At 42.4% G+C, this 17,177-nt stretch overlaps 1 protein-coding gene across 10 annotated transcripts in view; it reads left to right on the forward strand.

The window, feature by feature from the left end:
- eml5 (EMAP like 5) overlaps positions 1-17,177 on the forward strand; it is a 311,453-nt gene that overhangs the window by 278,634 nt on the left and 15,642 nt on the right. For 3 of the 10 annotated variants that reach the window (XM_039742320.1, XM_039742321.1, XM_039742323.1), the window contains 7 exons: positions 962-1,040; positions 1,601-1,730; positions 3,231-3,329; positions 3,870-3,890; positions 6,596-6,769; positions 10,892-11,100; positions 14,572-14,729. In XM_039742320.1, the coding sequence (XP_039598254.1) occupies positions 962-1,040; positions 1,601-1,730; positions 3,231-3,329; positions 3,870-3,890; positions 6,596-6,769; positions 10,892-11,100; positions 14,572-14,729 (870 nt within the window). Of the gene's footprint in view, positions 1-948; positions 1,041-1,600; positions 1,731-3,230; positions 3,330-3,869; positions 5,028-6,595; positions 6,770-10,891; positions 11,101-14,571; positions 14,730-17,177 lie in introns of those variants that run through there. The other 7 variants (XM_039742322.1, XM_039742324.1, XM_039742327.1 and 4 more) reach the window with 6 other exon arrangements.

A 17,177-nucleotide genomic window follows, 5' to 3' on the forward strand; every position in this document is an offset into this window, starting at 1 on the left:
AAGCAAATCATCTATTCAAGAATGTTGAATATTAGATTGTGATAGAATAACAGCGACAAAAACTGAGAATGAATGTTGAAAAAAGAAAATGAACAAAAAATGAGCTGCATATAATAAAAATCAAGAACAAAGAGAATCATTCAATAAACAAAAAAAGAAAAAAATATCCCGAACAATATGCGAGCAGAAATGCAAAAAAGCGACATTTATATATAAAGTAATTTATAATATTGTTTTTGATGAGGCATTAATGTAATTTAATTTTTATTTACTTTTTATTACATTTTATTATGTTTTACTTTTTTACTTTTTACTCTGTTTTAGTATTCATTTGTATTTAAAATAGACAGCTGTAGGGAAATACTCAAATAACTGATTTTCTGTCTATAATAACTAAGGACCAAACAGTCTTCCTTTCATGCCCCAAAATACAATCGCTTCACTAATGAAAGAGTGCCTGATGCCCTGCACTTTATTGCTAAATATGTCTATGATGCGCCATCTGTTGGAATGACAACTGCAATGTATTATTTTACTAAAATGTTTGTGACGTGCCATCTGTTGGAATGACAGAGACATAGCCACCAGTCAGACACATGGACACTTGTTCTTTTATTAAGGTGGTTTATTACTCCCTCAAAAGAAAGTAGCATGCAGTACAATAACCAGAGGTGCCCATTATGTTTGTTTCCCCTGTCTGACATGTGATTCTATGAAACTCTACTGGTATTTTGTCCTGTACTCACTTTTGTTTTCCACAGAAGTGACTTCAAACCTACTTCTGCTGTGAATGAGTCTGGGAAATCCTCCAAAGGAGGGTATGGGAAGTGCATGATAAGTTCACAATACCAAAGAATGTTGTAGTTCTATGTGGCTGTTGAAGACAGAGACTCTGGCTTGTCTGTTCTAGTGAAGAGCAGGTGATGGACCAGCTTTTCTTATTCACAGTTCTCTGTTTCAGACCACCTGTAAGTAGGGCCCTGCCGCAGCCTGAAAAGCTTCAAACAAATAATGTGGGCAAAAAGAAAAGGCCAATTGAGGTGAGTAGTGCGTCTGACTTAACTTAAAAAACGGTACTAGAAATGAAAACCAGCAAGGACAATATTTAAAACAATCACTGACAGCATTTGTCCAATACTCTGTTTTAAACAACTGCCTGTGTGTGGATTTTATTTATTTTATGTTATTCTATTGTAACATGTCATTCTCTGTAAAGAAATAAAATGAAAAAGTTGTTTTTTTATTATTTTAACTTTGTCACAGTCATGATAGTTCTGTGGCTATCAGTGTGATGGCAAAACTTTTACTGTTAATTTAAATGTTGTTGAATAATATACTGTATATTTAGAAAAATGAATGGCCTATAAATAAAATGTTTTAGAGTCGCTTATAGTTGAAGGTAAAAAACAAACGCCTTCTACTTAAGCACTTCCTGTGACACTTAGTCGTTTAGCACTCACTTTGAAGGCCGCAGCTTTGCCAAATCAAACCAACAACTCCAAATAAATGCACATTTAAACATGACCTGGAAACGTAGGACGTTCACGCACACTCTGAGCTTTAGCCCCATGTCTCAGGATTTGTGGTTTCCTTTTTGCAGGATTTAGTTCTGGAGCTGGTATTTGGATACAGAGGCAATGACTGTCGTAATAATGTCCATTACTTAAACGACGGGGCTGACATCATTTACCACACGGCTTCAGTTGGCATTGTGTTCAATCTGGCATCAGGTAAGTGGTCAGGTTTACTTCCTGTTAAAATGGTGGTAGATACGTGAGCAGGCAACACCACAGTTTAGTGTGTTAGCTTAAGAACTAAACCAGCATGCTGGTTGTAAGGGGGAGTACAGAGGGACCCACTTCTAATGGCACAAACTGGAGCAAAGCCAAAGTAAAAAAAAATAAAAAATACTGAATCAAAATGTCATCAGTCGGCCAGAAAAACAAATCAGTTTGCAATGCCTAGTAAATCACAAATGACTGTAACGGGCTATACAGGAAATGGCCAGATTGTAATATGATGATTATTTATTATTCTTTTTCTTATACTGGAATGGACTAGTGTGTCACAAAGTACAGCTTTCTCTCCTGTAACCATGTCTGCTAGACTGGTGTGATCCCATCCTGAAATAGTCCATCCCTAAGAATCCACAATGGTGGGATATGATGCGAAGGTGCGAGGTGAAGTCAGCAAAATGTGTGTATCTTTTTCAAACGGGCCAGTGGGTGCCTTTACTGTGGACATCTGTTGGGCCTTATCAGTTCAAATGGCTTCAACAATGTACTTCTGTGCACCAAATAAGAGGCACCAATGCTTTAGTTCCATTTATGAGTACTGGACATTTGAGCAACGCAGATATTTATATATATACTGTATATATATAAAGAAATCATTAATAGTATCCACACCATATCATATAAGGAAATAGTCAAAAAAGTTTCACTGGCAAAAAACAACCAGGATGTTTGGGATTGCCACCATTCTTCCTGGTGCCTGTATGGCACTCAGTACTGGCCACCACCCAACTCCAAGCCCCCATGCACTGACTAAGAGGGGCTTTAGCGTTGTGTTCAGCCCCGACTTGTGACACTCCATCTCTTATCAGTACTCTCGACTGGGTCACAAATCAAGAGAGAGTGCTTCCTGAGAGTGCTAACAGTTAACAAGGGCAGAAGGCATTCAATGTAATTAATACAAATCAAATGGTGAAAATCAACTCGCTCAATGCCTGACTAACAGTGGATTTGCCTGTGCAGGTTTGGCACATAGCTGCACTACTGATACACCAGAATTATATTTCTTTTTCATGAAATGATGCAAAACTTTGTGTGATCCTGAACCAAGCATGCTGGAAACCAAACGCAGATCAGTCAGTGTTGTAGAATTGATGGCTGCCTCTCTGTTACAGTCCCTGCTCCAGCTTGATCTTTGTGGTGCTACATTTGCTAAGCATGTTGGGAGCACCTTTGGATTTGCTCACATTAAGTAGAAAGGCAGGACCACAGACTTACCGACTCATAGAGACGCTGAACCATATCATGGAACTGAACTACGAAGAGCTGACTTTATTAAGCTGCAAGAGCAGTAAAAACGTTAGACTAAAGTCTGATGTCACATGTGATATTATTTATTGCCTTCTCTTTGGCCTAAAACAGATCTCATGTTCATGGATGATAAGAAATGACCCTGCATGATGTACCTGACCTCATTTTCCTCTTGTTTGTGCTCAGCTTCCCAGAGTTTTTACATGGAGCATACTGAAGACATCTTGTGCCTGACTATAAATCAGCATCCAAAATTTCCTAATGTAGTAGCAACAGGGCAAGTAGGTATGTTTGTGCAATAATTACACATATATGTATATATATATAAATACACATATATATATATATATACACATACTGTATAAGTCATTTTATACTCATAATGAGCTTTGCTGTACCCGTGATACGACCACACATCAGTTTTCTTCATTTTGCTTCATACCTTACTCATGCATTACTGTAATGTTACTTTGGCTTCATTATTTTGAGATTAAAGCAGGTACTTTCATTGTTTATACATTTTAATAAGTCAATAAGTATATTATTTATACATTTCTGCTTACATGTCTGTTAGTTATTCCAATGACTATTTGTCACTAAACAACAGTTTTTAATTAGTGTAAAAAATGCAGAAAAACTAGAACTTCATGAGAAAATCTTAATTTTTATCTTTATTTGCCTCAGTTGATTATTATTATTACATCTCAGAAATGTTAAACTGATGTGTCATACAGTATAGAGAAATACAGCAGCAAACTCACTCTCTGATTGCTATTGCAAAAATGCTATTGATCTTCCAAAGGTCTTTCTTTTTTAATATTTCAGGTGATTCTGCAGACATGTCAGGTATGCAATTTAACAGAAGAAGCACTGCACTGGTATTTCTGTCAGATTTGTGTTGCTGTATGCCCCGTAACTCTCTCCTTCATCATCTTGGCTGCCCTATAACTGTTTTCTATAAAAATTGTCTCAGATTTCACAGTCTGTGCAAAGATCAGATAGAAGACTGATTGGGAACAAAAAATAGAGAGAAAAAGAAAAGACAAACCGTTCCCACATAACATTCTCGAGCCCCGTCAGTCCTCTTCAGGGTCTCTGGGGGCACAAGGCATGAAACAGCCCTGGACAGGACGCCTGTCCGTCATGTTATTTCACAGTGCACGTTTAGTAGGTTTTTTGTCATTCTAAGAGTTAAACAGCTAAGATACAAGTTACTTGCTGCTCCTCACAGATGACTTCAGTGTTTCAGTACGTCTGCCGTATTCACGTCTATTAGTGCGCGTGCAGGCAGGTGGTCTTTATTAGGTTCCTTTGTATGGGCGACACGCTTTCACATTATACAGTAAGGCCTGTCAGCCTGTTTCTTCTGTGCCCGTTAAGTTTTTCAGACCTACTTACTACCTGAGTGTTGTTTGTTGTTCAGCACCATTTCTTATATTTTCACTTATGGTTGCTTAATTACATTGAACAATTGGCTGATAACATCATCGATTAGAAACTGCTTTACCTGTGTTGAGAGCTCATTGACTTTTAGCATATGTATACTGTGTATAACTTCATAAACCTCGCCCATCTGTCCATTATAAAATGTGTTTAATCCAGTTTGGAACAGTGGGGAGCCCAGAGGCTATTCCAGCAGTACTGGGGGCAAGGCAGGAGCTAAGCCTGGACTGTCTGTTATTCGGCGTACACACACTCCGATGGGGCCAATGAATCTAACATGCCCTCCCTTGGGCTGTGGGAGGAAAACCGGAGACCACCGCAGACAATTACAGGTGCAGGTGCCACACTGTGACTGGACCAGGATTTGAGGCAAACCATCGCACCAACCTGCGGCCATTAATAAATAGCCTGTTTCTGAGCCACCAGCCCTTACTTTTCACCAGTGCTCACTTACTGTGATGCAGGACAGGACTCTGGGTACTTCAAGGGCTTAACAGCACATTATGAACATTTACATCCAGTTTGATTAGATTAGCCGTCCCCCCATTAAGCCCATCACCTAAATATTTAAGGAGTCTCAATAACCATAAAATCTTTTTTGCAGCCTCTCCAAAAGCTTTCCAAACAGACATAATACTGTCGGATATCAACAGCACGTAACATTAAGCACACGAATAGAAACTGACAAAGCACGTGGCCAAACGATACAGCAAAACGCAGGCCTAATCATCGACTACCTTCCGCTCTTGTGTGTCATAAAGCCAACACTTCAGCAGCAACGCTAGCCGCAGAGCTTATGACTGTTACATTAATTCAACAGATACATAAGCATCTTGTTTGTTTCCTGGTAACAGTCATGAGTGTTTTCTCAAAATTGAACATTTATAGCGCAATACCAAAAGCATGTCAAGTTGAAGTATGTACATATTTAAGAAAACTTAAGGAGCACTCACAAAACACACCGCTGGTTAACAAGAAGCTAAACAGGGTAGGCTTGACCTATGGACTTCAACCGTGGTGTCTCCTCAGCTTTTGTGCAGTTGACAGCACCCACAACATTCTGGACTAGTGTGCTCTCGCACTCCCTGTCCTCAGAATCCCAAGATGGTGCCCTCCAAACAACCAGTGTTTGGCTTATTGGGATGTTGTTCAGAATCCATAAACTGATTAACTAAAAAGTGCTGAGAACCCAAGAGGCAGCAGAAGCAAACACTCACTGCTCCTGTAGAGGTGCACTATGCCAGTGCTGGGGACCCTCAATGGCACAACTTTCTGTCCCGTGCACAGTCCTGTTCTCTACCGTATCCTTGTGTGTTGTGCCCCAGCTCTCTGACTATGGCTTCAGCTCACTACACCTCAGCTCCTCTCCTGTTCCTCACATTCACTTTGTGTATCTACCAATGGCGTTGGGACTTGGAGAACATGTGACATCAGGACATGTGAGCAGGTTAGGTTGTCTCTTAAGCTTGATGGTTCATGCCACCTGTGTCAAACACATGGCCGAAAAGCAGGAGAGCAGTGGGGCACACAGGTGCCATTTCCATTTTCAGATGTTCTGTTTCATTCATATAGAATGGCGGTATTGAATGATATTTATTTTAAAAAATCAATTTCCATGTACAGCTTGTAGATACAACCTTAGGTCAGTAATCATGCCGCTGGATGACTCACTTTTCTAGAGAATTTCCACCTTCGAAGCGTCTTTCTTTTCTAGCCTTTTACGTTTATCCCCACATTTTGATCAACGTTTTAGAGCACAATTGTGCCAGTGACGTTCTTTTTTTTTCTCTTATAATATACAGGCGCCGTTATACTGTATCTTCCTTTTGAGTGTGTGTCATTTCAGGTTTATGACTTTTCATTTGTACTTTAACTTATGAAAAACAAAGCAGTTGGATTTCATTTGTTTGGTTTGGCTCATATTTATTTGGTAGTCATTTTTCTTTGCTGTTCATCTACTTTGTGTCTTTGGATTATGATGTAACAAAATATTTCTGGCAAAGAAATCGTGTACGTAATTGAAGGCTTCCCACTTGAGATCTTCAAAGTGGTTCAGGTGTCCCACTGTCTGCTTTACCCTCCTTCACTGAAGTATTTGATTTCTACAGCTGCTTCCCCCTCCATTCATGTCTGGGACGCCATGAACAAACAAACCCTGTCTGTGCTGAGGTGCTTCCATGCCAAGGGTGTCTGTTCGGTCAGCTTCAGTGCCACGGGAAAACTGCTGCTATCAGTGGGACTGGACTTGGAGCACACGGTCACCATCTGGAAGTGGCAGGAAGGTAGGTGTGTTCTCAACAACAACATGCACTGCAACTTAAATGCAGATAGATGACACAAACAGGACCCCTAAAGAAATAGCTTGTTTTCCATTCTAGTGAGGCGACACACTTTCTGAAAATTAGCCTAAAACACACTCTAAACTCAGGAAGAAAAGGATAAAACAAATGTTAGCTTTTAGTGCAGTTTTAATGTGCATATCCATCACCATTAGAACAGGATTCTGCAGCAAGGCCTCCTGTGACCACCCTTGACAATCCGACTCCAAAGACAACGCTCATGTCAAAGCTAAATCACTTTAGTGGTACTGAGATGGTGTCCTACGTATCAAATTGGGACAAAGTCAGAAAGGCTTCTGCCTAGTCAAGTGAGCCATCGTCTGTGCCTTTCAGTTCTACTGCATTTGTGTGTTTGGGACCCCTTTACAGTCAGCTCGTTACTTGAAAGGTAAACCTTTTACAGCTATTGCTTTGAGTTTGGCCTTCTAAGCCCCATAGCGAGGTCTGATATTTCACCTTGGAGGTATTTTGTTCCAAATGGAGCTCCTGGAGTCGTTTGCCACAAGCAGTCCAGTGCTCATGGGCACCTCGGTTGTATTAGCTGCCGCAGCCCAGAATGATGGGCGATATTTCAAAAGAAAACATTTTTCATCACTCACAGTTACAGTTCCTTTAATTGTAAATTGCTGCTTCTCTCATGTTCTGTGTGTTCCTCCTCATCCTGGTTCAGCTCTTCTGGGCATAGTGGACTCTGACTATCCTATTAGCCTCCTCAAAAGCTGCATCCCGTCAGTAGTTTGAGCAGAGAGTGCCGGCAGGGTGTCATCACTGCAGGAAGAAGCTGCTGCCTAACCGGACGGACCCACTTGGGACTCACTGTGCAGTGGGACTTACTGGTGGTCTCTGTGCATTGCCTTTTCTTGTAACTCCTTTGCCTCCCAATGAAAAACCCTTCTCTGCTATTGGATCTGCGATGTTTGGCTACCACAAGTGGGATTTTCTCCTGATGTCAAACATTCAGTTTCCAGCAGAATCACAAGCTGGACAGAGAGCTGCACACCTCAAGAGTTTGGAGTTTGAAAGAAGGAGAAGTCTACCTGTTGGCTGAAGTGGATGGTTGATGCCCTCCATCTGCTGAAAAGGAAAGAATGTGGGGTGTGCAAAACTGATGTTTCCTTGACTCACATATCCTGGCCAGTGCTTAGAGAATAAAAAAAGTCGACTAATGGGACGTTTGACCCAAACAGTAAAAAAAACATCAGATTAAAAACAGCATTCAGCATATGAAAGCCATATTTAAACACACTATTGGTGGGAAGGCATTGCTCAATTTGTGTTGAATCATCCATCCATCCATCCATCCATCCATCCTCTTCCGCTTATCCGAGGTCGAGTCGTGGGGGTAGCAGCTTGAGCAGAGAGGCCCAGACTTCCCTCTCTCCAGCCACTTCTTCCAGCTCTTCTGGGAGAATCCCAAGGTGTTCCCAGGCTAGCCGGGAGACATAGTCCCTCCAGCGTGTCCTGGGTCTTCCCCGGGGCCTCCTCCCAGTTGGACGTACCCTGAACACCTCACCAGGAAGGCGTCTAGGAGGCATCCTGATCAGATGCCCAAGCCACCTCATCTGACTCCTCTCGATGCGGAGGAGCAGCGGCTCTACTCTGAGCCCCTCCCGGATGACTGAGCTTCTCACCCTATCTTTAAGGGAAAGCCCAGACACCCTGCGGAGGAAACTCATTTCAGCCGCTTGTATTTGCGATCTCGTTCTTTCGGTCACTACCCATAGCTCATGACCATAGGTGAGGGTAGGAGCGTAGATCGACTGGTAAATTGAGAGCTTTGCCTTACAGCTTAGCTCCTTTTTCACCACGACTGACCGATGCAGAGCCTGCATCACTGCGAATGCCGCACCAACCCGCCTGTCAATCTCACGCTCCATTCTTCCCTCACTCGTGAACAAGACCCAGAGATACTTGAACTCCTCCACTTGGGGCATGATCTCACTCCCAACCCTGAGAGGGCACTCCACCCTTTTCTGGCTGAGGACTATGGTCTCGGATTTGGAGGTGCTGATTCTCATCCCAGCCGCTTCACACTCAGCTGCAAACCGTTCCAGAGAGAGCTGAAGATCACGGCCTGATGAAGCAAACAGGACAACATCATCTGCAAAAAGCAGTGACCCAATCCTGAGTCCACCAAACCGGACCCCTTCAACACCCTGGCTGCGCCTAGAAATTCTGTCCATAAAAGTTATGAACAGAATCGGTGACAAAGGGCAGCCCTGGCAGAGTCCAACTCTCACTGGAAACGGGCTCGACTTACTGCCGGCAATGCGGACCAAGCTCTGACACCGGTTGTACAGGGACCGAACAGCTCTTATGAGGGAGTCTTGGTACCCCATACTCCCTGAGGGACACGGTCAAATGCCTTTTTCCAAGTCCACAAAGCACATGTAGACCGGTTGGGCAAACTCCCATGCACCCTCCAGGACCCTGCTAAGGGTGTAGAGCTGGTCCACTGTTCTGTGAACAGGACGAAAACCACACTGTTCCTCCTGAATCCGAAGTTCGGCTATCTGACGGACCCTCCTCTCCAGAACCCCCGAATAGACTTTTCCAGGGAGGCTGAGGAGTGTGATCCCTCTGTAGTTGGAACACACCCTTTGGTCCCCCTTCTTAAAGAGGGGGATCACCACCCTGGTCTGCCAATCCAGAGGCACTGTCCCTGATGTCCATGCGATGTTGCAGAGACGTGTCAACCAAGACAGTCCTACAACATCCAGAGCCTTAAGGAACTCCGGGCGTATGTCATCCACCCCCAGGGCCCTGCCACAAAGGAGTTTTTTGACCACCTCGGTGACCTCAGCACCAGAGATGGGGGAGCCCACCTCAGAGTCCCCAGGCTCTGCTTCCTCACTGAAAGGCATGTTAGTGGGATTGAGGAGGTCTTCAAAGTACTCCCCCACCGACCCACAACGTCCCGAGTTGAGGTCAGCAGCTTGTGTTGATTCATTCTCTTTTTAATCTGTTGTTGTTCTTTCTTTATTGCTCTACATTTGCCTTTTTAATTTACAGTATCACAGATTGGTGGGGGAAGGGGGGCAAAAATGGTAAAAATACCTTTATTATAAAAAATCTGTTTTAAAGTTGCTTTCAAAACACTCCCATTGAGTTCCAATTCCCTTGTCCAGCGCTTCTTCCATTCTCGGAAACTCATTTTTGTTGCTGCATCTGGAGGCTCTGCCGTTTTTTTCCATGGTAGCAAATCTTCTTTCCTTCACTAATTTCAGGAATAAAATGAAGTCACGGGGAGTGAAATCTGGCAAATACATGCGGTGCAAAGCCACAACCACATTGTTCTTGGTCAAAAACTCTTTGTCTGAAACACAGTCTGGGAAACGTTACACTGACCCAGCATCTAAACACATGACAACACTTCATAAAGATCCTTGGTTTATTGCATAGCATCTGACTTTTCTGTTATATTATAATCAAATATAGAAATGGGGAGACAATTATTTGAACAGAAACCTGCAGGGTTTTATGTGACTTGAACTGAAAATGGATTTTGTTCAATTTCCAGTTCTCTCCTCATTTACAGCTCACGATGTAGGAAATGACCAGAAGGAAGCTTTCAGTTGTGGTGACAATTTGAGTGCCAAGTTTTAAATACAATACAATTTATTCTTGTATAGCCCAAAATCACACAAGAAGTGCCGCAATGGGCTTTAACTGGCCTGCCTCTTGACAGCCCCCCAGCCTTGACTCTCTATGAAGACTCTCAAAAAAACCCTTGTAGGGAAAAAATGGAAGAAACCTCAGGAAAGGCAGTTCAAAGAGAGACCCCTTTCAGGGTAGGATGGGCGTGCAGTGGGTGTCAAAAAGAAGGGGGTCAATACAATACAATACAATACACAGAACAGAACAAATCCTCAATACAGTATACAAATATTAGAAGTACAGAGTAGAATTTAACAGTAGATGATATCACATAATAGGATTTGGATTTAAATCAACACAATAGCATGATAGAAATTTGAAACTACGAGCTTAGTTCTGTTTCACAGGGAAGTGAAGCTCAATTTTAAACCATCCTTAAACGTGTTTGTCTTTCTTTTTATTTTGAAGGTGCCAAAATTGCCAGCAGGGCAGGCCACTGCCAGCGTATCTTTGTGGCCGAGTTCAGGCCGGACTCAGACACTCAGTTTGTCTCAGTTGGTATTAAACACGTTCGCTTTTGGACACTGGCTGGGAGGGCACTCCTTAGCAAGAAAGGCGTCCTCAGTTCCATTGAGGAGGCCAGAATGCAGACCATGCTGTCCGTGGCGTTTGGAGCTGTAAGTTGCTTTCTTTCTTTTTCGTCTGGCAATGGGCATTTTTTCTACATTTTACTCTTTATACTTGCCACTAGAGTTTATATAGTTAAGCCTGAAATAAAATGAAGTGGCATTTATGATTTCAAGTCTAATAGTTACATAACAAGTAGGCCACACAGCTTTGAAACGAAGAAAAACAAAAAGAGCCGAGTAACGATATCCATAATGTGACTGATTTATGAATATGGGAAACAGAGCCCACCCTATGAGCTGTATAGGCAAGATAGAAACAAACTGTACATGGCCTATCACTGTGTAGAAGGAGGCCAGAGGACCCCAGAAAAACAAGATTAACAGTGGCCAGGCCAGGAATTGCAATGCTCTGAGGTGACCACTGTAGCACTGTACCCAATGTCTAAAACCTGCAAAAAGTAGTGTGTTGTACTGCTAATATGTTTAGGCGTAATGCAGTGTCTTAACAGAAAGGCCCGTGAAACTTTCAAATGAGTGCCTTGTTGGTGTACGCATACATGAAAATGACAAGAAACACAGCTAAACACCCCTAAGACCCTCACAGCTCCCAGCTTAACAACTGTTTTGTCGTGTTAGGGTCTGCAGGTGACCCTGTTCTCTCCTTCATACTCTTTATTTTCTAGACCTTAACAAAATGCCCCTGAATCCCATACTCTTAGCACTCTGCCAGGATTAACTGCTGCTGCACTTGTCCTGTTTTTATATCTGTAGGCAAAGCACCGAACAGGCAGGAGAGAGAAAGGCACGTATTATAGTAATCTTCAAATATTATAACTAGTGCCATTAACAAACCTGGTGGTGCTAGATTTGTCGTTTCAGGCGGTGTGTAAACCTGTAGCTACTCTCGATTCTCCTCTTAGCCAGCTCATCGTCTGCACAGGGCCAAAGCAGCATGGCCTGTCTGAATATGACCACCGAGGGAAGGAGAGATGTGGTCCTCTCAGACTGGCACCTTTGTATCAGCCTTAGTCTAAAGGACTCTTGGGTCTTCTTGGCTTGAATCACAGATCCTCCATTCTAGCTCAGTCCTACATTGTCACCATCATCTCAAAAGAATACGCAAGTGTGGGTTCAAACAAACACCAAATGTAAAGTGGTGCTCTTCTTTTGTTATCAATGAAACTCGAGGGGTAGCAAAGACCAGTTGATCCACAGCATTATTATTATGATAGATAGACAGCTGTTCAAGCATTTATATTGTTAGACAAGAATAATAAACATTTTTATCAACCTCTATACTAGACATTATTTTCTGTTACATAAAAGTTTTAAAATTTAGCAAGATTTGCTTGTTCACATGTATCAGGATGGCTTGGTAGTTTCCCTAGGTGAGCGCCGTTCACATACATCTGCCCCAGGGTCCATGACCACCGCCATTATTCTTTTTGTTCTAAAGACAATTAGCAATAGGCAGCAAAGCTCAAGCTCTGTCTAGCCTGTTTTGAAGATATATTTGTATATTATACTTGAATTTTTAATATGCATTTAAGAAAAGCTGTACTCTGGATGGAAAGTTGAAAAATAACAGAATACAAACTGAAGTGAACGAGATCCAAAAATTAATGCTCCTGAATTGTTATAGTTCTGGCAAACTGCACCAAGCCCAATGTTCACTAGATGAGTGCAGGGTCCCTGCTGCTGCCTGTCAGCTCTACTTTGCTAACTTTGCTGATGGACTAAGCCTCCAGTTTATCAACATGACAGTGCCTTTGAATTAAACGGTGGATTGGGGGTACTTGGACTCTCCAGGGTTCTCCTTGGCCTGGTAGAGAGCAGCTCCCTCCAATTCACAGGCGCCTATTACTATGGCAATTGAAATGGTTTGGACTGGCAGCTCCCACTGTGACCTGTGATAGACCAGTGTCCAGCCTGCTGGGATTGGCAGTGGCCTCTCCACAAAGAGTGAGTGATAAAAAACGTTTTATGAAATGTTCAGACTAGTCGAGACTTCCGTGTGTTGTCACCTAAACCTACCATGAGAGATTCTCAGTGCCTACACATGGCTGAATATTGAAAAGGTGCAGTACAAAAAACGACACGTTACACGATCTCAGGCAGCCATAGTGGAGGATGTAAGGTGATTCTGTGGTCAGGAAATGAGATGAGGACCAAGACCTCGAGCTGAGAGGTCCATGATAGATCACAGGTATTGTTCAGACCTTCAAATCAACGCACTCATTCTCACTAGTAGGGAATTCTTCATCTTGCAATGTACAAAACGACTTTTGATGGCAGTTTATCACGGTACACTCGACCTGATTTGTGATGGTGGCCATACTGCAAAAAGGAACAGCCACAACCAGCCATTGTGTTAGCCCCTTTATTAGATAGATAGATAGATAGATAGATAGATAGATAGATAGATAGATAGATAGATAGATAGATACTTTATTAATCCCAAGGGGAAATTCACATAATCCAGCAGCAGTATACTGATACAAAGAAACAATATTAAATTAAATAGTAATAAAAATGAAAAGAATTAAAATAAAATTAATGTTAGCATTTACTCCCCCGGGTGGAATTGAAGAGTCGCATAGTGTGGGGGAGGAAGATCTCTGGTTAATGTGACTTCTTTCTAAGTATGTTTTTTGCCAAATGTATCATTTTTTACAATTATTGAAAGCAGGCTGCTTCATAGTTAAATAATACGAAGACTGCTGGGTAGTCATGTAGGAGATGACCGCCTAATTTATTTTCACGTACCAACCAGGCTTTTGCACACCAGTGTTTTTATTTCTAATGTAATTAACATAAATGATTAATAGTAAATACCCCTCGTTCAAAAAATACCTCGTCACATTTTGAACACAAAGGCGTTCAGTTTGTATGGCCCGACACTTTCAAAAAAGGTTTATCAGTGATGGAGAAGTAAGTGGTCACCGTCTGCTTTGGTGTCCTCTTTTATAGCCCACGTGCTGTGACCCCATGACATGTCGGAGATGCAGTAGAGGATGCACAACTAACGCTGTTGTAAGGAATGGCAAGTCCAGGGGCCAACAGCTACACACAGTCCATTTTCTATCCAAAGCCAAAAGCCCCCCTGTTCTCCTGTTCTATCCGCTTGCTATAATGCGGAGTCTTTTCCCTGCCTGCCTTCTTCCTTGTGCCCCTTTGCAGGTAGTGTGGCACCATGATAGCGGGAGGAGTTGTTTCTGAATGTGTGTGCCAAGTCTGCATTCTTGTAAAGTGCCTTCTTGATAGCAGTGTGGAGGCACTCGGAAAAAATGAAGGCTGCGTATTGCTGCTGTAAACGCTAATTATTACCTAAAATGTGCAAGGATGTTTGAAAAAGAGCAGAAGTGAACAGTCTGAAGGGTAACAACAGCAAACCCCAACACACATAGGCTTCCCTGCATTGCCTCTGTTTTGAAGTTGATGTTTGCTTTCATTTGCTTTTGTTTGACTCTGAGTTGCCAGTCAGGTCACCAGACTATCACACTTCTGTTCTCTTTGCAGAATAATCTGACATTTACAGGCACCATAAGTGGAGACGTGTGTGTTTGGAAGGAGCACATTCTCGTTCGAATCGTAGCCAAAGCTCACACGGGCCCCGTCTTCACCATGTACACGACGTTACGAGATGGACTGATTGTAACTGGAGGCAAAGAAAGGCCGTAAGTAGCTCCATATATTGTATTTTTAACAAATAGACAGACCACAGTGTCAGAACCCAAAATCACAGTGGTGTCATAACCTCTGCAAACGTCTGAACCATTTGACTTGGGTCATCTTTCAGGTGGTGCTAGCATCAATTCTGTAAACTAAATACCATTTTTTAGATCTCTTCATACAGTGAATTAAATAATTACAAAAAGGGGAAAAGCAGATAGTAGCATCCCTGCTTTGGCTGCAATAACAGCTAAACACAAATTTATTAACTACAGGCGGTCAAAGGGGAAGTCCAAGGCACACTAAGCAGGGGCGGCCAGGCCACCACAGCTCAACCAAAATGACCACGTCAATGGGAGCATTTAGGAATGACGACACCGCATTAGGAAAATGCAAACACACAATGGGAGAACACAGAGAAGCTGCACATTTGCCCAGATTTATACCAACTAATCAGCCAGCAACTTTAATAACAAATACTCATCAATAATAATGAAGTGAGTTAAGGCAAAGGCCATTGTGAAGGCTCATGGAGGGTTGCTGAAGCAGCTGAGAGCCTTAACTAAAACCTGGTGGTTGGGTGGGTGTGCCACCGTGATACCCCTCTACCAGATTATTGGTAGTCATGACCAAGATGGATATGGCGACTGAGGAGGCCAGCGAGACTTTCAGTTCAAAAATGTAACAGAAGTTTATTAACAACAAAGAATTAATCCATCCATCCATCTTTTTCCACTTATCCGAGGTTGGGTCACGGGGGCAGCAGCTTGAGCAGGGATGCCCAGACTTCCCTCTCGCCGGCCACTTCTTCTAGCTCTTCCATGGGAATCCTGGGGTGTTCCCAGGCAAACCGAAATAGCCGACATAGTCCCTCCAGCGTGTCCTAGGTCTTTCCCGGGGCCTCCTCCTTCCTGAAAGTGCCCGGAACACCTCACCGCATGTATTACATATTAACTAAAACTCCTCAATGATATACGATATGCTTCCCGTGCGGCACTTGATTGTTTGCTTTTTTCTATCTCTCTCATTCTCTCTGCCTGACGGAGGGGGTGTGAGCAGAGGGGCTGTTTGCCTAGAGGATACGGACGCTCTTCTACAAAATGCCGCTTTATCTCGGTGCTTCGACATACTTAAAAGCACATATTGATTTTTTGATTGTTTGCTTTTATCTCGCTCTCTCTCTCTGACATTCTCCGCTCCTGACACTCCTTTGAAGAGGAAGATGTTTGCATTCTTTTAATTGTGAGAAAGAACTGTCATCTCTGTCTTGTCATGGAGCACAGTTTAAACTTTTGACTAAAGGGTGTTATTTCATGTCTAGAGGGCTCTAATAATGTTAACAATGTGGGAGAGTTTATTAGGGCTTAAAATATATAAAAATAACCACACAAACATATGGTTTCTACTTCGCGGATTTTCATTTATCACGGGGGGTTCTGGAACGCAACCCCCGCGATCGAGGAGGGATTACTGTATACATGTATGTATGTATGTATGTATATATATATTTTTTATATAAAATCCTAGGCCTAAAAGTGCAACAATTATTTTGTGCAACAATTTTTATGTGACTTTTTATGTCACTTTATTGTCACACTTTAAATCTGGCTTATTTTAAAACCTATATAATTGTTTGGTATCATTCTTTCCAAGATTTATTGAACTTTAATGTGATGTTGTTAGATTTTCAGATTCTTATTCCGTTTTTAAATTATACACTAAAAAATATCAAGAATTCACGTCCCGCAAAACGAGAATTTGTGCCAAGAGATTTAACCACTTCCGGGGCCGGAAATAAAACACAAAGAGTAGGACAGCTGCTGTACAGGCTTTTAAATGTTTGAATCGCCACACGAGATGCAGATCATGCGGCACAGCAGCATCTGATCGAACAAAGAGGAAGTAAAAAGAAAAAACTATTTGTTTTCCATGGTATCAACGTTTAAGAGGGGGTTTCAGAGGAGTGACCATGTCTCCTTGGGGTGCATTCAGCCCCCCGCTTCACATAGCGCAGGCTGGGGGGGGATGTTGGCAAGTGAAGCGAGCAGGGGGTAAGCCCCCTAGTATTTTTATATATATATATATATTTATATGCACACACACACACACACAGCGTGTACAAGTAAGACTCTGTTAAGATGCACTGTAATGAGTTGTACTCCTAAAACCTAAACAGACTGGGAGATGAATAAGGTGAAGAGATAAGCAGCAACAGAAGTCAGAGCTAACTTGGTAACTTTGCCAAGAAAGACCTGAGCAAAAGTCAAAAAGAAGTCATAAACAACAAAGATCAGAATCCAGAACTAAAGGTTTAGCACACAAGGCACCCAAAGTAGATTTTATTTGAATTACCACAAATCTTTATAAATACTTTGCATGCTGCACCACCATCTTGCATACCCTTTGTGTGAAGACGTGGCACATGGTCGTGCTGTCGATAATCTGACTAGTAT

The sequence above is a fragment of the Polypterus senegalus genome, chromosome 18 (assembly GCF_016835505.1).
Source record: "Polypterus senegalus isolate Bchr_013 chromosome 18, ASM1683550v1, whole genome shotgun sequence".
Taxonomy (NCBI): Eukaryota; Metazoa; Chordata; class Cladistia; order Polypteriformes; family Polypteridae; genus Polypterus; species Polypterus senegalus.